The sequence below is a fragment of the Populus alba genome, chromosome 4, assembly GCF_005239225.2.
Source record: "Populus alba chromosome 4, ASM523922v2, whole genome shotgun sequence".
Lineage (NCBI taxonomy): Eukaryota > Viridiplantae > Streptophyta > Magnoliopsida > Malpighiales > Salicaceae > Populus > Populus alba.
Window position 1 is genome coordinate 6,160,954 of NC_133287.1, and position 21,449 is coordinate 6,182,402.

Here is a 21,449-nt window from a genome sequence, read left to right on the forward strand (position 1 = left end):
TTTTTTTGCTACTCATAAACTTCAACCATAAATTTTACCAAATATATATCTAAATCCAACTAACCTTAGTTAGCCATATTTTTTTTAAAATTACTATTTTCAAACTAGAACCACAAAAGCTATCACAAAAACAAACACACTCGATCATATACTTCTACTTATATAAAACCACTAGATAAATAGAAAAAATTAAATACAGAAAGAAAAAAAAAAGCTAAACCCTGAAAAAAAAAAAGTTAATTGTAACTTAATTCTTATAATTATCCAACATAATTAATTAATTCTTTTAGTATCAAAATAATTAAATAGCCAATTGACAAATCTTGACTGTCCTTAATTTAGCATTTTTTTTTTTTTGTTCTAAAAAACCGCCCTTTTTCCATTCAAAATTTCTCATCTTACATGCTTCTCTTTTCAATTTCTATATCTCAAAAAAGAAAAAAAATAAATTAAAAAAGAACATGAAAATAGAGAATTGTCTAAGATATAAACGAATATAAAAAAAACACAAGATTAATTATATATTTTCTAAGACAAAAAAAAAAAGACTAATCACTTACATTTTAAAATATAGGGACTCAATCATAAGAACTCAAAAAGATTTTAAAAGCACATAAAAAGGATTTGGTAGCTTAGGTGGGCCGCCAAATTATCAGTTGCCTCGTAATAAAAAACCCGACTTTTGGCTAAAGAGGCGGAGCCCAAGCGAGCCCAACCACAATTATATCTCCCTTCGTTTTGCTTAGGAGAAAGCCAGCAGCGGCAAGCTAGTCTTTAGTAGGGTTTATATCCCCACAACCACACAGAGAAGGGAAGACGATTTGTGAGATTTGTGATTTGAAAAATGGGGTGGAAAGCAGCTGAGAAACTGATTAGGCACTGGAAAGTACTCAGAGGAGATAATGTAAAATATCAATAACATCACCATCATTTCTTTGCTTTGTGGGCTTAATGGATTAATTGTTTTCTTTTTTACATTTACAGGTTATGATAATCAGAGGAAAGGATAAAGGTGAGACTGGCGTTGTTAAGCGTGTCGTTCGCTCTCAAAATCGTGTTATTGTCGAGGGCAAAAATCTGGTATAACATTTTTATTATTATTATTATTACTATTACTATTTCCCTTTATTTTCTATTTATGCAACTCTGTTTTCTTTTTTATTTAATTTTGAAAAACAAGAACTGTTTCTGTTTTTTTTTTTTTTTTTTTTTTTTATACTGCCTTGTAACCATTTATGGTTTGGCTGACTGCCCTTCATTATTGTAGTTGGCATCAAATCCTATTTAATCTAGTGTTTATGTAAAAGTTTCTTTCTTTGATTTTTGCTGAGATTCCAAATTTTCTTTGGGGACATGCTTGATAATTAGCAGCAGTAACTTACGAAGAAATCTGAATAAGGATGGTGTGGTTCAGTTTCATCCCTTTTCTTGGCGTGTTGATTTTTCTTCCTGTCTCGTTAATTACAATGTGAAGAGCAGAGTAGTCAAGGATAGTGAAAGATTGTTTTGGGTCAAAGAAAATGGAGGTGGATATTACACTTAAAAGAGTGTTGTACCAGTGTTTTCCAAGCTAGGAAATGGTGATGCCATGTTATGTTTAGTGTATATGATCTTTTTCTCTCATGTTATGTTAATAATTCTTTTGGTTCCCCTCTGTTTGTTAGGTTTTTCTGTGCTTGATTATTAGAAATTTGTCTGCAACTTATGAGCTTAGTTTGGGTATTCATTTTGTTCTATCTCCTTATGAATTATAGGATTTTTGTCAATGAGTTTCCTGGAGACATAGGTTGTCTGTATTTTCTTGTAAAATATCTTTCATTGTCTTGTTAATCTTTGTTGCAGGTGAAAAAGCACATCAAGGCAGGTGAAGGTCATGAAGGTGGAATCTTTACCGTTGAAGCCCCACTCCATGCATCAAATGTTCAAGTTGTTGACCCAGTTACAGGGTATGGTTAATTTGAGGTTTCTGATTTAACAATCATCAGTTTTTGTGCTCCTGTGTTTCATACTTTGGACTCATTTTCAAGCAGTCGGTTACTTGTGCAGGAGGCCATGCAAGGTTGGAATTAGATATCTAGAAGATGGTACTAAAGTAAGAGTTTCAAGAGGTGAAGGATCATCTGGGTCCATAATTCCTCGTCCTGAGATTTTAAAGATAAGGGCAACTCCAAGACCTACTGTTGGTACATCACTAAAAACTTACGTTTTTGCAGTGACTCATTTGACTAGAATTTAGAACTTTTGAAATTTGCATTTGATGGGATATAGGGATGGTATATGAGGCAATGTGTAGTGTCTGTCTTTGCTTATTTATTATAAATTTGCATGACACATGCTAATGCCAAGGGGGGATATACAGCTATCATGTGAATAAATTCTGTGTTAATAATCTTTTGTTAAGTATAACAACACATTAAATAGTAATTCAAACTGGTAAATCCAAAGAACATAGAATATATAGAAGCATCTCCCATGCCAAAACATAGGTACACATAAGAAATTAAGTTCCCGGTGCTACTTAGCATGCACTTCATGATTCATAATTGGTGGAATACATGGAAAAAAAAAACAAGTAAAAGATTCATCATGTATCAGAAATGGAAGAAGCTTACTGGCATATGCAATGTCTTTCTGGAAAGAAAAAAAAAAACAGATTCTGATATTGAGTGATTGAAATCTTTCATATCATGAGATGGTATGTTTTAAATCTCCTTTTCTCTATTTAGCCAATTTGATTAATGGGTGTGTAACTTGTAAGTTGGTGACTATAGTTGATTGACAGCCCTCATTAAATGGATTATAAAAATTGGACCTGATTGAGGTGAAGTATGGTTAAGTTTGTAACGCATTATATATTTGATCCAAATAGCATGGTCTGGTCTATGAGGTATGTGATGATGAAAAGGTGTTGAGCGGGACAAGTACCTCATGGCTCATTGCTGGTGTAATTTCACAAATTTCTGCCAGCAAGTCACTAGGTTGGATGTGCATCATCTAAAAGGATTTCACTATGAGCATTGTTCTAGTGTTTATTCCTTGAGTGAAAAACATGTTTCTTGACTGGTGGAGGGGGGACTCTATCTGGTATTTTGGTAAGATAAATGGAGGTTGAATGGCTTTTGATGGGACTGAAGTAATTCTGAATTGCTCGGTTGAATTATTGTTCTGAATAAATAAAAAAAATGTACCAATAAATATATGAGATGTGATTTCATTCCAAACATTTTATCTACGAAACTTGCACTAGAATAAGTTAACACGTACAAAGTATTATCTGAAACTCTTTAAGATAATCTTTCCATTGTTTTCACTCCTGTTCGAAGTTCGTTGACAATAAACTGATTTAATATTCTTTTTCCAGCCGGTCCCAAGGATACCCCAATGGATCTTGTGTTGAAGAAGACATACGATGCTAAAACCGGGAAGGGAATGCCTGACCTGTGAGCAAATCTTGTTCATTCTTGTGGCAGACATTAAGCATGTTGATGAGAAGTGTTGCGCAATGTGAAAAATAATGATTTTGTAAGGAATTCAGCTCCCAGTTTTACCATTTGATTAGCACATTTTGAAAGTGGGATGTTTGGATTAATTTGTAATCGCTCAAATGTAGCTGATCTGCCTATGTGTGGGTGTTTCTTGCCTGCGTTCATGATCCGTGGCCAAAACAGAGATCAATTTGAGCACTCGTAGATGAAATGTAAAGGTAGTGGGCTAAAGAAGTCACTGATGCCGTTCAGGGGCTTTCATTTAATGCCAATTTGAGAAGAGTTCTTAACTTGACAAGGTTATTTTGTTTATATCGGTACTGAAATCCAACAGTAGTAGTGTTCCAAAACCAATTAATTCAACTTTCGTATCTCCAATCCATTGTAGACGATGGAGGATGACGCAGGGCCGTGAATGGATGAATATCCCTTTCCGTAGTAGTGTTCTATGAAAAATTGACAGATGCTTCAAGCTTTTTCTTGTCATTCTAAGGTTTCTGTTCTTTTTTGGACCCTTTATATTTGGGTGTAGGTTTGTCCTTTTTGGACTTCTCAAGTTGATCAAAGCTTACGACTGACTCGCTATCATTAAAAAGCCCTAATCGGAATGGGAAAATTTTTTGGGATACTGAAAAACATATTCACTACACCACCACCTTCATTTTTTATATTACAAATTAACTGGATTGATTCTTTGTTTCTAATTTCACAATTCGGTTTGTTTTTAAAAATTAAAAAAATATTATTTTAATTTTAAAAAAATTATTTTATTTTAATAAAAAAAAACTTTAGTAAAAATCATTTTACCACAAATTAAAAAGAAAGAAAGGAAATTTAAGTTCCTTATTGACCTTACACATTTTAAAGTGATGCAATTTTTTATTTTTAAACAGAATCATTATTAGTATTATATATATATATAATTCTTATAAGAGAATGACCACTGTGCCCTCTCTCAAGAACTAATGTCAATAGTTAATGTTTTTCATGATAAGTGCGAGAATGGAGAGGGAAAAGAGAAAAGGAAAGAAAGAAAAAAGGCTGCTAGAGCCACGCCTTGGCTGCGTTGCTGTCACGCGTTAAAGAATTTGTTTGTTAAATATTTAATATTAAAGAATAATTCAAGAAGGAGTCTCTCATTTATATATATTAAAAAAAGGCCCAAAGACAATTTAACCCAAAGACTTGAACTAATTTATTACAGTAACTGTTAGCTCGTTCTAATGCCGCAAAAGAGGACGATCAACAAAGGCGAAAGAAACTCAAACCGACTATCTCTGTCTGTGTCTCGACTCAAAACTCTAGCCAAAACTAGCAAGTTAATTATGGCAAACTCAAAGCAGCTCTTAATCTTATCCTTTCTAGCAGTAGCTATACTTGTTCTTTCAACTCTTGTCCAATCCTCAAATGCTTCTTCTTCTTCTTCTTCACATGATCGTGTTTTATTAGCAAGACAGAGAAACGCTGCCCGTTTTCAGATCCCGAGTTGCAGTGAGATGGTATCACGATCTCAGTGCAGCCATAACCCAAATTGCAAGTGGTGTAAGAGTGAGGTTCTTGATGACATGTGCTTTAGTAAGGCTGAGGCTTGGAGGTTGCCTCAACAGGTCTTTCTTTGCAATTGATTCATTCATTCTCTTCTTCTTGTTGTCTTATGATTGATTTCTAATATGGGTTTCTTTGTATTTCCTCCATGTTGCCCGTATTATTAGTTTTTGATCTTGTTGTTGATTGATTAGCTTTGCAATGGTGAACATATGGAAAATGAATCGAGTGAGCTTTAGTTTTTTCTTCTTCTTATGTTTTATGATTTATTGCGATTTTTAAGGAATCTTTTGGATTTGTTGGAAACTAATACCATTCTATTTTTGTGCTACTCCTTAAATTTTAGTTACACGAATATTTTCTTCTACATTCGGCTGCTTATGCTAAAAATGGGTAGGAAAAGGTAAGCAATTCATTACTGGGTTTTGAGGTTTAGGGATGATGTAGCAGTTTGATTTCTTTATATTCAAGGAGAGGGGCTGTGGGTTCGTCTTCATTTTCACATCTTTAAGAGCCTGCTAGACTCTGTCTAAATTCTTTGGCTCTTAAAAAACTCCTTCAAAATGTTCATAACCAAGCAAACATCTGTTTGCTCAACGGAGTCATTGACGAGAAATGTCATCCCGATTAAAATAGGAAATGTTGGAGGGTATTGTTAACTTTGATTAGCAACCCTATAATGATATTTCTTTTTCTCTCAGTTGTAAACTGGGAAGGCAAGTGGGTTTATGCTTGAGGACAGAATGTTTTTAGTAACTTTATGTTTGATTTCCAAGGTGTGAGCTTTAGGGTTTCAAATGGGCAAGTGGGTTTATGCTGCATGCATCTGTTGTTTCTTAGTTCTGTCAAGTTTAAGGTTGAAGGAGACTTTTGAGGATTAGGGAGGTGGTGTAACCTGGTGGAGGGGAAATGGAAATCTGGTACACTTTGAATGTGATGAGCAGTCTGCTTTTGAATAGGAATGAAGCAGTTGCAAGATCAGTGCTTTTGTAGTTAATGGAACACAGAAGGAAGCATTAGCAATCTTGTCCAATATCTAACCCGGTGAATAGATAGCTTTGCTTTGAAGTTCTTTATGAATTGGCTCATCCTGAGTGATTGGAACCTTATTAGCAAGCTGGAGTGGGGAATTACAAATTCTACATGTCTTTTAAGGGATAACAAATTCAAGAAGTCTTTAACGGATAAGAATCATGCAGTTGGCATCTAATTAGTACATTTAAGGTTTATATAACCAGTTTTGACAAGAGAACTATGAACTACCTTTCTAAGAAGTGACGCGGGACAACAAATAAAAAAGAATTAAAGCAAGAAAAGAAAGAAGCTTTAGAGAAAGAAAGAAGCTAAGAAGAAGAGGAGGAGAGGGGTTGGAGATATGCAAATCTGCATTTTTTCATTAATCATCAAAAGTCCCTTAACATTTAGAGAAGTAGGGTATTTATATTAAAACCCTAACTTGAATAAGCAATTGGGCTTATGGCCCATTAAATAAAATATCCAACATTAATTAAATCAAGCCCAACAAATAAAGCTAAATTAATAAAACTCAACTGAAAGTCCATATAAATTAAACCCAAAAACATAAGTTAAAGCCCAATTTCTTAATGGTTTGGGCTATCCTCCATCGTCTATGATCATACGTGTGCGTAAATAGTGTTTTCGGTTCGGTGTCCCCATCAAGAAGGGTCATAGTGATTGACTGGTAGAGCCACAGAACAAGAAAAGTTAACCAATGTGCAGTTCACATGGAAAAACTGGGTCCGGTCAAGAAGATTATTTGATCTTCTTGTTCTCTTCTTCTCCTCGTAACGGTGTTTCTGGTTATGCTACGGCGATTATGCGAGAAGTAATTCTCGTTTTAAGCTATTTTTTTCACAAAAACAAGAAAAGTTTCTGTTGAATGAATTCCAGGTACTACTTTTAGGATAACATAGCGTCCAGTGTGCTATTAAGTTTCAAATTGCTGCAAACAGCTGTGATCTAGAGCAAGTTCTGTTTTTTCAGATGACTGATTTATAATTTGTTTCTCAAGTGTATCTTATTCTGATGTCTAGTCACTGTGATCAAGAAGCAAAGTTGCTTCAGGACAATCCTGGTCGAGATGCCCATGCTGAACAACAGAGTTCTGGCAAGCCTCGACCATGCAGTTTGCTGTTCCACAACATTTGGAAGGAGGAAAGAGTAAACAATATTTCCCTCGCTAGGTTTTATGTACGAGCTCTCCCGGTGAAAAAGTGAGACATTGCGAGGAATGTTAGTGATGGTTGTACATCCAATCGATTTTTTTATTTCTGCTACTGTATTTCTCAATTCACTTTACCAAAATTAGATGAAACTAGATTTGTTTTTACTTGCCCGCTGCGGGGCAAGTCCTTTTTGTTTTTCACCATAAAAAAAATATTCAAATAATGATAATTTAAATAAATCTAGATTAACTTAATTAACTCGCCATCCATCCAGATAATCCTAAAAGAGGGAAAATGAAAAAAAATACCGGATAATCCTAGATGATGAAAAAAAATAAAAAGCTAAAGTACAATAGTTTTGTGTCAAAAAATGAAAAAAATAAATAAAATAAAAAAACAAAAGTTAAATCAAATTAATTTTTGAAATCAATAATTTTGATCATAAAACTAAGATGATCATATAGAAGACCAAAAACAAATCTTAAATAAAATTTTTAACCTTAAAAAAAAAATAGTAATCAAAACAATGAGAATCAAATTTAATATAAAAACTAATGAAAGAATATTGAGGGATTTAATTGAAAAATAGAAAAAAAAAAAATAAGAATAAGAACAAAAATTAAATAAAAAAGGCAAATGAAATAAAATGCCTAGGGATAAAATTGAAAGATAAAAAAAATTAAGAAAATAATAAAAAAAGAGCAATTAAAAAAAAGAAGTAAATCTGAAAAAAAAAAAAAAAAGAAATAAAAGAAAATGTTGAGGGGAAAAATTGAAAGGTAAAAAAACCAAGAAAAGAATAAAAAAGTAACAATAAAGAGAATAAGTATAGTATTTAATATAAAAACAAAATAATATCAAATGGAAATGGATGAAAATGAAGGGGGAAAAAATCCAAAACAAAAACAAAAAAAGAATAATAACTGATTTTTTCTCTATTATTTTTTTTATCAAAATAATATCATTTTTACTTTTTAGCTAAATTAAGCGATTAGCTCAGAGAAAATCATGTCAATACCCATTAATTTTTTCTTTTGCTTTTATTTTTTTATCAAAATAATATCATTTTTACTTGTTGCATAATAAAAAAAATTTGATTGACCTCATTAATCCTAGATATTCAACTCAATCCATGACTTGGAACATGAAGGGGTCGACTCACAGGGCAGATTTTAAAAAACATTATAAAAAAATAAACACCAAATATGATATGAAAATTCGATAAATTATACAATAAAATATAAAATTGAAAATAAATCAAGAAAATAACTCAAAATAAAAGAAATTACGATTATAAAAATGAGGATTAAATTTAAGCGTAAAAGAAAATATAAAATTGACAAAAAATCAAGAAGGTAACTCAAAATAAAATTATTATGAATTCAAAAAATAAGAATCAAATTTGATAAAAAAATATAAAAATTAAATATTAAAAAATAAAATTAAAAAACAAATAAATTAAATTTAATACAATTAAATAATTAAATACTACCACGCAGGAACAACACACCTATGTAATTAAAAAATTAAATAATATCAGTGGAGCTCTTCTATGTCATGGAGACGAACATGTGCCGGTCCATTATGTAAAGGATGGTGTGTGCTTCAGAAACCTTAACAGAAAGGTATCAATAGCTACTTGGGAGGTGCCGCATAAAAAACACAAGCGTGTGTATTTTTAAATTATTATAAAAAGAGTGAATATCCTTCATCTCATAGAATACTTCCAAAAGTTTCGAGATCTAAAAACCTAAATCGCTTCTAAACCTTAATTAAAGACAAGTTGACCCTAGAAGCTATGCAATAATTACAATGTACAAAAACTCAAAATCCAAAAACACCACTCAAATGTTAGCTGTTTTTTCTTTTCTTTTCTTTTTTTATTTTTTTGCATGAATGGCTTTTTTTTTCTGTATTTTAAAAATATTTTAAAAAAATTTTTTTTGAAATTTCTTTATTAACTTTAAATTAATATATTTTTTAGTATTTTCAAATTATTTTAATGTGCTAATATCAAAAATAATTTAAAAAAAATAAAAAACATCATTGACATGTATTTTGACATAAAAAGTTATTTAAAAAGCAACTACAACTACACTGCCAAATAAGCTCGCTTTTATTAGGCAGGAGCTGCTTCTAAGAAACCAATTTGTTACGGTATAACATGGCCGTTTGTTTTTATATTTTAAAAGATTTTTTTTAAAAAAGATTTTTTTTAATTTTAAATTAATATTTTTTATTATTTTTAAATTATTTAAAAACGCTGATTTTAAAAAATTTTTAAAAAAAAAAAATATTATTTTAATATACTTTTAAATAAAAAATACTTTTAAAAAACAATAAAAAACACAATTCCAAATAAACAAAGAAAAAGGAACCATTCTAATTGCTTTTGCGTTTTGCTCTTCAATGACAGAAGATAATAACTGTGGCTCAATATGAGACAACTCTTCCGCCATTACAATGCATCCAAAGAACCTTTAGGCCTACCCATCAGCCACCATCACTATCTGTAATTCCTCACCTTGATACAGACCTCAATGCAGGTCATCCATCCTGACTCCACTTTTACAGGACTCACATTTATGCACTTGGGAGTTTTGCACGGTTTAGACAGTTGCAAATCCGATTTCTTTTCCTCAAGTAATCAAGGGATAAACGCAAAATCATAGCGGGGCAAGGCGTAATTAGAGAAGCATAAATCATGATTTGAAATTATTAGGAGGACCTTTTGAAATGAAATTTCCTTGTCATAGATTGACCTTTCACTAGCCAAACAAATAATCAATGATGAAGAACTGAATTACAAGTGAATTAATACAATAAGTAATTAAGCTACAAGTTGCTCTTCTCAATTGGGATTGAACAATTTTGTGTTCAACGCAACTAATTTCATGAAAAGAAACCTATGACAGAGAGAGAACAGCGGAAGCAGAGTGAGAAAACAAATTAGACTTCCACTTGTACCTCCACGTCTCCTTCACCACCAACATACTCCTTCACAGCATCCCTCATATCCTCAAAACAATCACACCTGTCAAAGAAAGTAGCCAGCTTCCCCAACTCTAGATCTCCAAGATCATCAAGAAAGGGCTTCACTGGAATTGCATTTTCAGGCTGATAAATGTAGCAACTAGGATTATCATCAACAATTACCACCCTCTTCAAGTCCCTCCCCATTTCAGACAAGTCCTTGACAAACTTCCCATCAACTTGCTTGCAAGAATCCCGATAAAGCCTGTGCGAAATCACCCCCTTTGGATCAATCCTATCAAGAACCAGCGTAGCGTATTCCTTTAAACCGGCGGTGAACACCACGACCTCGTATTTAGTCCCCAAAGCCTCCAAGAAAGCATCAACTCCCGGTCGCTTCAACACGTAAAAAATCATCATTTCTCCATCAATCTTGGGCCTCACAACAAAATCAAACTCTTGGGGTGGTGGGCCTGCTTTAGAATGCACTAAGGTCTCATCAAGATCAAGAAAAACAGTCCTCTTATCAGGAGAAATCATGGGAGGTAACCGTTCGTTGAAGAAAAGCGCTCTACAAACGGTATCCTTCTCACCTTCTAGGTCATGATATTTGGACCCAGTTTTCAAGATTTTGTAGTCTTTGTAGCGGCTATTTGGGGTGCTAATGCGGGTCAATTTAGAGAAAAGCTTGGAGAGGCGGCGCTTGCAAGTGAAGATAGTTTTGTTGATGGTTGAGATGATGGAAGAGGTGGTTTTGACCGGAGATTTCCTCCTGTTGCGGCGGCGGGGGCGGGGGCGGGGGCGGTGGCTCCTAAGATCCTTCATGGATTTCGCTGGGCTTCTTTTGAGGGACATGGACACCATTTTTAATCTGTTTCAAAAATAGAGAGGTGTGTGTACAATCTTTCTTTGAGCATTTTGCCCTTTTGGGGACTTTTGGGGGGAGACATTTTGAATTTTGGTTCGGTGTAACGGGAATGAATTCTGGCTCGGAGCCGAAGCTACTGGAGAACAATTGAGTCATGACTCATGAGTGGACATGTTGAGGTGATTTTTTTTTCATGGAAGGAGATGTGTTTAATTTGGGTGTTAATTAATAATTTAACTTTGAATTTTGGTTAAAATTGGAAGAGTGTGCGAGAGAGAGGAAACAACCGTTGTCAGTTCGAGTTCAGCCCCTTTTTTATTTTATTTTAATTTTTTTAAAAAAAAAAATTGTATTCAAAATTGATATTTAAAAATATGGTAATGATTATTTTTTAAAATATAAAATAATAAAAATAATATATTTTTTTTAAAAAATTATTTTTAACATTAAGCCATCAAAATGATCTAAAAATTAAAAAAATAGATTAATTTTTTTTTAAAAAAAAATTTAGAAAACATCTTTCCAAACACATTTACCTAAATTGATATCATTTTCTTTGAATTTAGTGAGCGTTTGAAAACATGATTGTACTTGTGTTTTCCAAATAATTTAATTATTTTTTATTAAAAAATAATTATTTTATATATTTTGAATCGTTTTGATGCGCTAATCTTCAAAAATAATTTAAAATAAAATAAAAAAATATATAATTTTAATGTATTTCAACATGAAAAACATTTTAAAAAATAATCATAACCACATTCTACTATGTCATGTTCTTATCCAAGCAATTCATACTTGGCTTGATGTATTTATGCTACTGTTTTTTCATGCAATTTTAAACATTAATGTATAATTACATAGATATGAAAATAAAGAGATTATAATGAGATATTCTCACAACTCATTTCAATTACATCTAACTTTTTATAAGGGTTTTTTTTGGCATTTTATTCCCTTATTTGAGACATTATATATCTAACTCTATATTTTTTTTTCAAGGTAATTGTGGTTGCAGTTATTTTTCAAAGTGTTTTTTATTTAAAAAATATATTAAAATAATATATTTTTAAAATTATTTTGATATCAGCACATCAAATTAATCTAAAAACATCAAAAAATATTAATTTGAAGTAAAGAAAAAAAAATTAAATTCACCTTTTTTAAAAATGCTTTTAAAATTAAAAAAACAAACAATCACTAAATCATTAGGAAAACCACTGTAGACAAAAACACAGTCTATTGCATGGTGAATTTTCTCATTTATACTATCTACTTCTCTTCTCTTTAATCTATTTTTTTTTTTTAAGAAACAAAATGAAATGGAAAAAGAACACGGAATAAATCATAAATAAAATTTAAATATATGAATTATGACTTTGTCTTTGTCTTATCTACTTCTCTTTTGTTAATCTATTTAAGAAAAAATTAAACAAAAGAAAATCGAAAAGGAACACGAAAATGATGGAAGGACTAAATCATAAATAAAATTAAAAAAATATGAATTATGACTTTGTCTCTATCTTATCTACTTCTCTCTTCGTTAATCTATTTTAAAAAAATTAAACAAAATGAAATCGAAAAGGAACACGAAATTGGTGGAAGGATCTAAGTCATAAATACAATTTAAAAATATGAATTAGATACATAATTTTTGAGATATGAGGATTAATTAATTATTTTTCTTAAACTATGGGGGCTAAACTATACTTTACTCAAATTATGACCTTTAAACAATTTTTTGATAATATAAGCGACAAGAACTATTTAAACGAGTTTAATAATGCTAAAAGCTTTCATTTGGATGATTAAATGGCATAAGATCCATAAAAAAAAGAAAAATCTTTTATTGATGCAAGAAATATACTATTTGTTTTCGATTATTCATAGAATTAAGTAAAAATTCATCGTAAGCTGTTTTCTTGCTAAAGCTAATTAAAATTAAGCTTTCTAGTTTAATATTAAACTATTATTTTGCAAATATATTTATATATGATTTTCTATTTTAAATTGATAGTCCAAAATTAATAAGTTTGTGACAGCTGGACTCTGGGAGCATTTTTTATACCAAATTAGTATTTTTTTTTTAAGTTACAATATTTAATTTTTTCTAATCAATTTTTTCATTACAATTAAAAGAAAAACTAAAAGGTATTGATTTTTCATGATAGCATGTGAGAGAATGCATTGTTGATTCACACAATCTGATTATTTAACATTTAAATTTTTTATAAATAAGCTTGATAATATCCTTTCGGTTAACTTTGTTAGGATTTCTCATGATATTAAAAAAAAAGGTATAGCATTAAAATGATATTCGATTTGGTAGAATTAAATTTAACTTTCTTGATTAAACATAATTAAGTTTCCTTTCCTTTTTTTTTAAAAAAAAAAAACGTAGCTAAGGCGTGTTTTACCTTTTCTTTATATATATATATAAAACATATGATGCATTTTATTCACTACACGACGATGTATTATACATTGGTTATGCTTTTGCCGTCTCATATAATCAAAAAGCATCACACTTGAGGGTCTAGTCCATTGGTCAACAGCAAAGCTTGTCTTTGCGAAGGTCCTGGGTTCGATCCTCAAGAGTACCAGCCTGTCACTCCGCGGTGCCTTACCTGCCTACTGGGCTTGCAGGATGTTCAAATAGTTGTGGTGCGCGTAAGCTGGCCCGGCACACCCGGGTTACCAAAAAAAAAAAAAAAAAGCATCGAAAAATCAGATAAAATTCTTTAAACCTAAAACTTGTTTGAAAAAAAACTTAAAAAATTAACAACCCCCTTACAAACCTCAATTAACCAATATCTAACCTAAAAAACCCTTTAATTTTTTAGAAGATTGAAAATTCATCTTGTTTAAAAAAATCGAGTCCCGGTCTACTATTTTAGCAAGATAAAGAATCAAAAACACCTCAATAAAGCTTGTCTTACCAAATAAAATTCATTAACACCAAAAAACTATTTTTTGTTTGTTTGTTGGAATATAGCCAACAAACCACTTTTTCTCCCCCCCTTTTTTTCCAACAACTCTCATTCTTATTTTTTAAGCTTAGAGATTGAAATGTGAATAAAATTAAGTTTTGGGTTAAAAAGAAAAAAAAAAAAAACTTTGAGGACCAAAATTTTGAAAAACACACCTCATGAATTAAAAAAATGCATTTTTGTATTAGAGTTAAATTCATTCAATTTTTTTAGTGATAAAATTTAATATTATCTTGTCAAATTAAACATCAATTTAATGCCAATTTGTTTTTTTTTTTTAAAGAGAACTGCACATCAAGCTAATCCAAAAAATATTTTAAACTCCAATAGCTATTATAAGTTAATAAAAAGGTAATTTTAAAAATAAAATTTTGAAAATTAATTACTCATAATATATTAGTCCTAAAATTAATATAATGAATCTAACATATATAAATAATTGATGATCTGAAAATTAACTCTCACCTTTGTGTTTGTCTAATTTATACATGATCTAGGAGCATTTCTATTTTAGCCTCTTTTCTGTTGGTTTGGGATTGAATTGCCTTCAAATTTTAATAAAATCACAAAGGAGGACGATTAGAAGTGGTCAAAGGGCAATTATTAAGCGGGGAATTTTTTATTTTTTTTATTTTTTTGTGTAGGGACCTCTCATGTTAGATCAAGAAATTGAGGGAAATTGCCCCCTTCCTTAATATATGGTTGTTGGTTGTTGGGGAGAGGAAGAGGGATGACTGTGCGGTGGCTATGGATTGTTGATGTGGAGGATATGGAAGTTGAATTTGACGAGAATTCAGAAAAGAAAGATGGTCGGCTGTGGCTGCTGGGTTTGGGTTTATTTGCGTCAATAAAATTTTTTTATTTATGGTTTAGAGACCGTTTAGAAACGCAGTTTAATTTGTATTTTTAAAAAAATTTAAATATTTTTTTTTTTTTATTAAAAATTAATTTTATTTTATATTTTTAAATTATTTTGTTGTACTGATCTTAAAAATAATTTTAAAATATATATTATTTTAATGTATTTCTCAACAAAAAAACATTTTAAATCAACAGTTATAACCACAATCCCAAATACACCCTTAAATAAGAAGAAAAGGAAGATCCCATATTTGTTAACTCCCTTTTTTGTGATATGATTACAAAACTCGTTTTTGTGTTGATTCAAAGTAGCGTTGATTTTTTATTATTATTGTATTTTGATCTTATTAAATTCATATTTGCACGTTTAATTTGAGTTTTTTTTAGAGTTTCAAGCCCCCATTTCAATAAAATAAAAAAGAGTAACAATGAGTATAGGCTGAGAGGATTCCATTTCCACACACATGAAAAGAGAAAAACAAATTGCATCTAACAAATTGGTTGAGAAAAAAAATTATCTATGCTTTCTTGGTTTTGATTTTCTTGTGAGATCTTTGTTTTTTATTGCCCTCGTTTCTTTTATTAATATTGTATTATTTCTCTTCTGGATTTGATTTAGAAATGTGTCCTGAGAAGATTTGTTATTTTTTGACCCTATCTAAAGTGCTATGAACATTCAATAGCGTTCAATATATATATATATATATATATATTTTAATTTATGAAACAACACAGACAAACTGTAAAACAGAGTAAACTATATATAGAATATCAGGGTAATTTTTCTAAAATAAAATATAAAGAGAAACTTACTGCAATAAAGTAATTCTTAGACTTAAATTTAGGTCTAATTAAACAATCGAAGCTCAAATTTAATTTGTTATAATTCACTTAAATACTTTACAGAAATACATTAACTGATCACAGGCGATGCATGTGTCACAAACACTAGTAGAGACCAAAAAAGAAAAGAAAAGAAAAAATACAAAAAGCTGATGAGGAAAACATATATAGCTCTCCTCGGCCAAAGCAAGGGTCACAACTCACAAGAGTCTTTGCCTGCCACTAACAATAAAGATTTCTAGCGGTCAACCTTCGATCTTTAAGCATGCTAGCAAGCAAGAGTAAACTATAAGTTTTGTTTCTATGTTGAAAGTGGAAAACTAAATATTGATGGGGAATAAAAGATTATTTCTTTTAGATTAACATGAATGTTCAGGTCAGCTTAAGAATACCTTGATTAATTTTCAAGTTATAAAGTTAACAATCATGCAAGATTCCAGTAGCCTCTAGGTTTCTGAGACTCAAACTGATAATTTTTGAAAAGCAAATTGAGAATCTGACTAGTTGAATTACACCCCTAGAATGAGAAATAAAAGATTATTGTAGAAGCTAGTGAAATCCATAGTCAACAACATGAGCAGGTAGCATTACTGGGAGTGGTAAATTTCCATGGATCGATCATAAAAGCATCGAGGACACGATCAAGATTCCAATAATAACATGGTCCAGCAATCAACGGGCGATTAGTAATGGGGCATTAGTGATATGAACAGGTGCTGATCAGGATATATATGAGAGCAACCATGAGTTCAAGATCGAGCAAGCTTAGTAATAATTAAGTAATTATTATATATATGTAGTGGGATTTCTTGTCTTCATTTCAATGGAGGGAGAGTAGTGGGGGGTTGGATCTTTGCATGCGTGTCTTACATGGTTTGCTGGCTCGTTTAATCTGTTCAGTTTCTACTCTGAAGTGGATATTGCAGCATGCTGCTGTGGCCATGGTGTTTTCTTCTAGTCTCAAGTTTTTTTTCTGGAAAATGTCGTAGTTGCCAGGAGGAACAGGCAAATGGCAACGCACAAAAGTATGAAAGAATCTAAATTGGGTGACTCTGAAGAACGCAGGGAGTGGAAAATAGTGGCAAAGTGCCACGCCTTGGTGAAATCATCCTCCATGTACTTGAATAAGGTCTGTCTCCATGAAATTTTTACCAAAATTAAATTAAAAAAAATGTTGAGAGACTTAATTTATATAGTTTGTAAAGTTCGTGGACTAAAGTAAATATTTTGTGTGAACTATGAAATCATCATCTATTTGATTTTTTTTTTATTTTAATTTTTAATTTTTTAATTTTATCCTTCGTAAATAAATTTAATATATTAATGAGATGATAGATGTTGTTGTGATAATGACGGTTGAAATTTGAAATAGTTAAATGATGATGCTAGAGACTTTTTTATGAGTGGTAATGTTTTAAAAGTTATTATCTATTTTTAACTTTGATTTTAAACTTCTCCTGCTAAAAAAAAAAAAAAAAAAAACAGAGCAATTCTACCGCTAAATCAGACAAATTTCTCAGAGATGCATGAAATGCTCGCTTCCATTTTCCAGCAAATCCAGGAGGATATAGTGAAATATTCTTCCACTGGCTATTCATTGAATACACTTTCAACTTGTAAAGCTACAAATACTTAAATTTATTGAGTTAAATAACTTAGGAATTGTAATCAAACTTGAAATTAAAATGATTAATTATGAGTTGAACTAACTAAACAAACAGTGAGATTCTAGGGTTTGTGATTAGAGAACGTTTTTTAAAAATTTTGAATTATACACCAGCAATTGATCATATAGGTTTGTTTTGGAGTGTAGTTACTTTTCAAAATACTTTTCATGCTGAAATGCATCATAATAATATATATTTTTTTATTTTTTAAAAATTATTTTTAAAATCAGTGCATCAAAACGATCAAAAACAAAAAAAAAATTAACAAATAAAAATTAATTTTTTTTTTAAGAAAAGTGTCTAATAAACCATGGTTTCAGAGTTTGATGTAGATCAAACTTTACTTTTGAATCAACATTTTTTTTTATTAAAATAACATTGCTTTTTATTTGAAAACAAAACTTGCACCAACGATTTTAAAAGTTTTTTTATATGATTGGGTTGACCTGTCTCTCAAAATAATTTATCAAACTCACAACTTAACTTCAAATCAACTTCATTCTGTCCATACTGTAAAAGCATTTTTAATGGCAAAACTCATTTAGAATAGTCAAATTATTGATATGGTTTTTTTTAATAGTGTAAATATAATTTTTTTATATGCACTCTAATGGAAGAAAAAAAATTAGCAATCTATTTGCATTTTAATATATTTAATATTAATTCTTGAGATTTTTTTGAGAAAAAAGTTTAATTGAAAAGAGAATGATCTTTAAATTATCTATATTTTAATATTTGGTTTTTATATATATATAGATATTGACTTTTCTTTGATAAAAAAAGAAAAACTATTTTAGCTCTTCATTTAACTACAAAGTCACAGAAGAAAAGCTAAAAAAATAGTTTCTCTCTCTCTCTCTCTCTCTAATGTTGAAGATGCCCTTGGACCTTATAATGATCGTGATGTTCATTTCATGCCTTCTCTGTATTTCCGGTGGGTTGTTGAAGGAGCTTTCAATGCAAAGGTCGCATTTTTCAACGTCACATACACCTCCAAAGAAAATTGATGTACAGTGATCTTGAGCGAAATAATCCTTCAAGTAGAGCATAAAGGGCCGAAATTACGTGTAGAAAGAGCTGTCATGGTCAATCTTTTTTTTTTTTTTTTTTTTATTATAAAAACATAGTAAAGAAAATAGGAGTTAACAATTGTTTCTCTCCCTTGCTTCTGTATCTTTATAAGCCTCTGTAACTTCAAAATTTCTAGTAGCTTGAACTTGCTATATATATACTCCATAGGAGAAGAACAAAGCTACCACAAAGACAAAATCCTTGCGCATCTTTGTCACTTCTTGTATCTCTTTCTTGTTCTTATCTTTCCTCCCTTTTCATTCTTAGCTGTCTTTCTAGGGGTAAGTATTTGTGGTCATGGCTGAGATCGATGGGACTAATGGCAATGGAAACCATGGAGGAGTTGTTTTGGATATTAAAGATAATTATCCTTCATCTAGCTCCATCAAGGAAGTTTCTCTCTTGAACTTCTCTGTGCCTTTCATGCAAAAGGTGCTGTAACATTTATCTTCTTTCTGTGCCTGTGATCAAGCCCTGAACAAGAATGTTTGCCCTTTTCTTTAATACCCATATTTCCTATTATTATTTGATTTTCAAGATCACGCCATTTGCATACCCTCAATTTGCTTCCTCTTAATTAATTTACTCTACATCAAGAATAAGGAATCAACGTGTTCTTGGCATACATTTCCGACTAGAAAGATCATCATGCATCATGTCTTGGAATTTGTCAGACAAATGGTGTTTCCTTTTTTTTTTTATTTGAGATTGATGTTGAGGAGCTAACGTGTGCAGTTGGTAGCTGAGATAGTCGGAACATACTTCTTGATATTTGCCGGTTGCTCGTCGGTGGCCGTGAATTTGAACTTTGACAAGGTTGTGACACATCCAGGAATATCAATAACTTGGGGGCTGGCTGTGATGGTCTTGGTTTACTCTGTTGGTCATATCTCCGGTGCCCATTTCAACCCTGCTGTCACCCTTGCCTTTGCCACTTGCAAGAGATTTCCATGGAAACAGGTAAAACTATTGTATCTACCTCGTTGAAATTAGGTACACTACACGTAACAAACCTAGAGGTGTAAGAAATCTTGACGTTAACAATGGTTTTCTCTCTTTATTTTCCCTTTAAAAAAAAAAAACCTAGCTGTTTTGGTAACTGTAGCTACCTAGAACGAGAACCGTACCAAAAGGTCCTGTTTGTCTCAATATCCAAGTTTTGTCACAAACTGATTACTGGGTTGTTGAGCTGTTGATTACTAAGAAATGATTGTTAACTCGGTTTAATGGATCATAACCATCCTCTCAATAAAAAAAATGTTACATTACCCAGTTTTCCAAGTTCGTTGAGCCATTATTTTGTTTTCTTAAGGTTCCGGCTTACGTAGCCTGTCAAGTCATCGGAGCAACTCTAGCAGCCGGAACAATCCGATTAGTTTTTCAGGGCGATCAAAATCACTTCACAGGAACAATGCCAGCGGGATCCAATCTGCAGTCCTTTGTTGTTGAGTTTATAATCACATTCTACCTCATGTTCATCATTTCCGGCGTCGCCACTGATAACAGAGCTGTAAGTTCCTATTCTTATCCCAATCGTTGATTCTAAATTCAGGTCATAGAAAGCAACAACCGTATGATTGGGAAAATAGGGTTCGCAGCCGAACCTCTGGTATTCTATTATATGATTAATCAAGCTGCGTTGTGTGTCTCACGACGACATTTAAATTATATGATACCGTTTGTGCTGACAGTGATTTGGAATAATTTTTTGTTGTCATCCCCGTATTTGTCTTGTTGTTTATGCAGATTGGCGAACTGGCTGGGCTTGCTGTCGGTTCCACCGTGCTGCTTAATGTGATGTTTGCAGGGTATTAATCTAATCCATTTATCTCTATCAAGAATAATTCACAGGATTAATTGTCATTGTTGTCTAAATCATATCATGGTGATGAAATAGATGACATAATTCAGCTGAATATTCAACAAGAACACAATATTTTATACTGGGACTTGTCGTAAACAATTTGTCAAAAAATATACAACGGAGGAAGCGTGATTTCATTTTCTTACTAAATCCAAAATCCCCATTTGTGGCTTTAACTACAGAGGATTTTCAAATATTTTTCGTCAACTGTTTTATAGGCCAATTTCAGGGGCGTCCATGAATCCTGCAAGAAGCTTGGGGCCTGCAATTGTGTCCCATCAATACAAGGGCCTGTGGATTTACATCGTGTCGCCCATCCTTGGAGCTCAGGCCGGCGCGTGGGTGTATAATTTGATCAGGTACACCGATAAGCCTCTGCGGGAGATCACCAAGAGTGCGTCGTTCCTGAATGCCAAAGAACGTTCTTGAGATTGAGACTCTGGAATTTGATGTTTTTATTCCTTTCTTTTATATGGCTACTCTGTTTTCCAAGTGATGGCATGTAACTCAAAAACTTAAACAGGGAATTCTTTTTTTTTTTTTTTTTAATTAAGCTTAATGAGAAGGAAAAAGTTTCATTAATTTTGTGTCTTTTTTTCTTTTTCGTCTGTGAATGGATCCAATCTTCCAAACCTGGCTTGCATTAATCATGTCACAAAATGTAGAGGGTAATTTCTCCAAATTTAGTTCACCGTCTATAGAAATCCAGGATGCAATTATGTACCCAATTTCCATTTCTTTTGAGAATTTGGATTCCATTTTGATTTAAAAAAAAAAAAATTTGTGTTGGATCAAATTTTGAGTTAAGATTTTACATTTATAAAAGTTTTGAGAGGGCCCGATTGGTTTTCTAGATTTTGCTTTCATGTGACCGGATGTGAAAGTAACGTTTGATCAAAATTATATTTGTTTATTGAATTTTAAAAAATTAGCATGATAATACTTAATATTCTAAAAAGAACTATAAATACTATTTAATTTTTTACAGGTTTACTACTATTTTTTAATTAATGTCTAAAAAACAGTTGAAGCTAAAATATAATGAAAATACAATATATTCAAATAAAAACTCTAAAAGCAATACGAGTGGTAATTT

The 21,449-nt window shown here is 31.4% G+C and overlaps 3 protein-coding genes across 3 annotated transcripts; 2 read left to right on the forward strand and 1 right to left on the reverse strand.

Annotated features, from left to right (window-relative positions):
• Positions 1-723: 723 nt before the first annotated feature.
• On the forward strand, positions 724-3,797 carry LOC118030365 (uncharacterized). The gene is made up of 5 exons (XM_035034441.2): positions 724-904; positions 985-1,080; positions 1,843-1,946; positions 2,047-2,183; positions 3,362-3,797. The coding sequence occupies exons 1-5, from the start codon at positions 845-847 to the stop codon at positions 3,442-3,444; spliced, it is 480 nt and encodes a 159-aa protein (XP_034890332.1). The 5' UTR covers positions 724-844; the 3' UTR covers positions 3,445-3,797.
• A 6,148-nt stretch (positions 3,798-9,945) lies between these two features.
• On the reverse strand, positions 9,946-11,231 carry LOC118030369 (uncharacterized). The gene has a single exon (XM_035034446.2). The coding sequence runs from the start codon at positions 11,051-11,053 to the stop codon at positions 10,166-10,168; it is 888 nt and encodes a 295-aa protein (XP_034890337.1). The 5' UTR covers positions 11,054-11,231; the 3' UTR covers positions 9,946-10,165.
• Positions 11,232-18,547: 7,316 nt separating this feature from the next.
• On the forward strand, positions 18,548-20,898 carry LOC118030370 (aquaporin NIP1-2). Its single transcript, XM_035034447.2, has 5 exons — positions 18,548-18,921; positions 19,225-19,449; positions 19,802-19,999; positions 20,236-20,297; positions 20,572-20,898. Exons 1-5 carry the CDS (start codon positions 18,787-18,789, stop codon positions 20,780-20,782), a joined length of 831 nt encoding a protein of 276 aa, XP_034890338.1. The 5' UTR covers positions 18,548-18,786; the 3' UTR covers positions 20,783-20,898.
• The last annotated feature ends 551 nt before the right edge of the window (positions 20,899-21,449 follow it).

What these genes read in the sequence shown, in the direction of transcription:
- LOC118030365 (XM_035034441.2), top strand. Translation starts at nt 845, where the DNA reads ATGGGGTGGAAAGCAGCTGAGAAACTGATTAGGCACTGGAAAGTACTC. An exon ending in TTGTCGAGGGCAAAAATCTG is followed by an intron (nt 1,081 to 1,842) that starts GTATAACATTTT and finishes TCTTTGTTGCAG; the next exon opens with GTGAAAAAGCACATCAAGGC. An exon ending in GTTGTTGACCCAGTTACAGG is followed by an intron (nt 1,947 to 2,046) that starts GTATGGTTAATT and finishes TTACTTGTGCAG; the next exon opens with GAGGCCATGCAAGGTTGGAA.
- LOC118030369 (XM_035034446.2), bottom strand. Translation starts at nt 11,053, where the DNA reads ATGGTGTCCATGTCCCTCAAAAGAAGCCCAGCGAAATCCATGAAGGAT.
- LOC118030370 (XM_035034447.2), top strand. Translation starts at nt 18,787, where the DNA reads ATGGCTGAGATCGATGGGACTAATGGCAATGGAAACCATGGAGGAGTT. An exon ending in AGAGATTTCCATGGAAACAG is followed by an intron (nt 19,450 to 19,801) that starts GTAAAACTATTG and finishes TGTTTTCTTAAG; the next exon opens with GTTCCGGCTTACGTAGCCTG. An exon ending in TCGCCACTGATAACAGAGCT is followed by an intron (nt 20,000 to 20,235) that starts GTAAGTTCCTAT and finishes TTGTTTATGCAG; the next exon opens with ATTGGCGAACTGGCTGGGCT.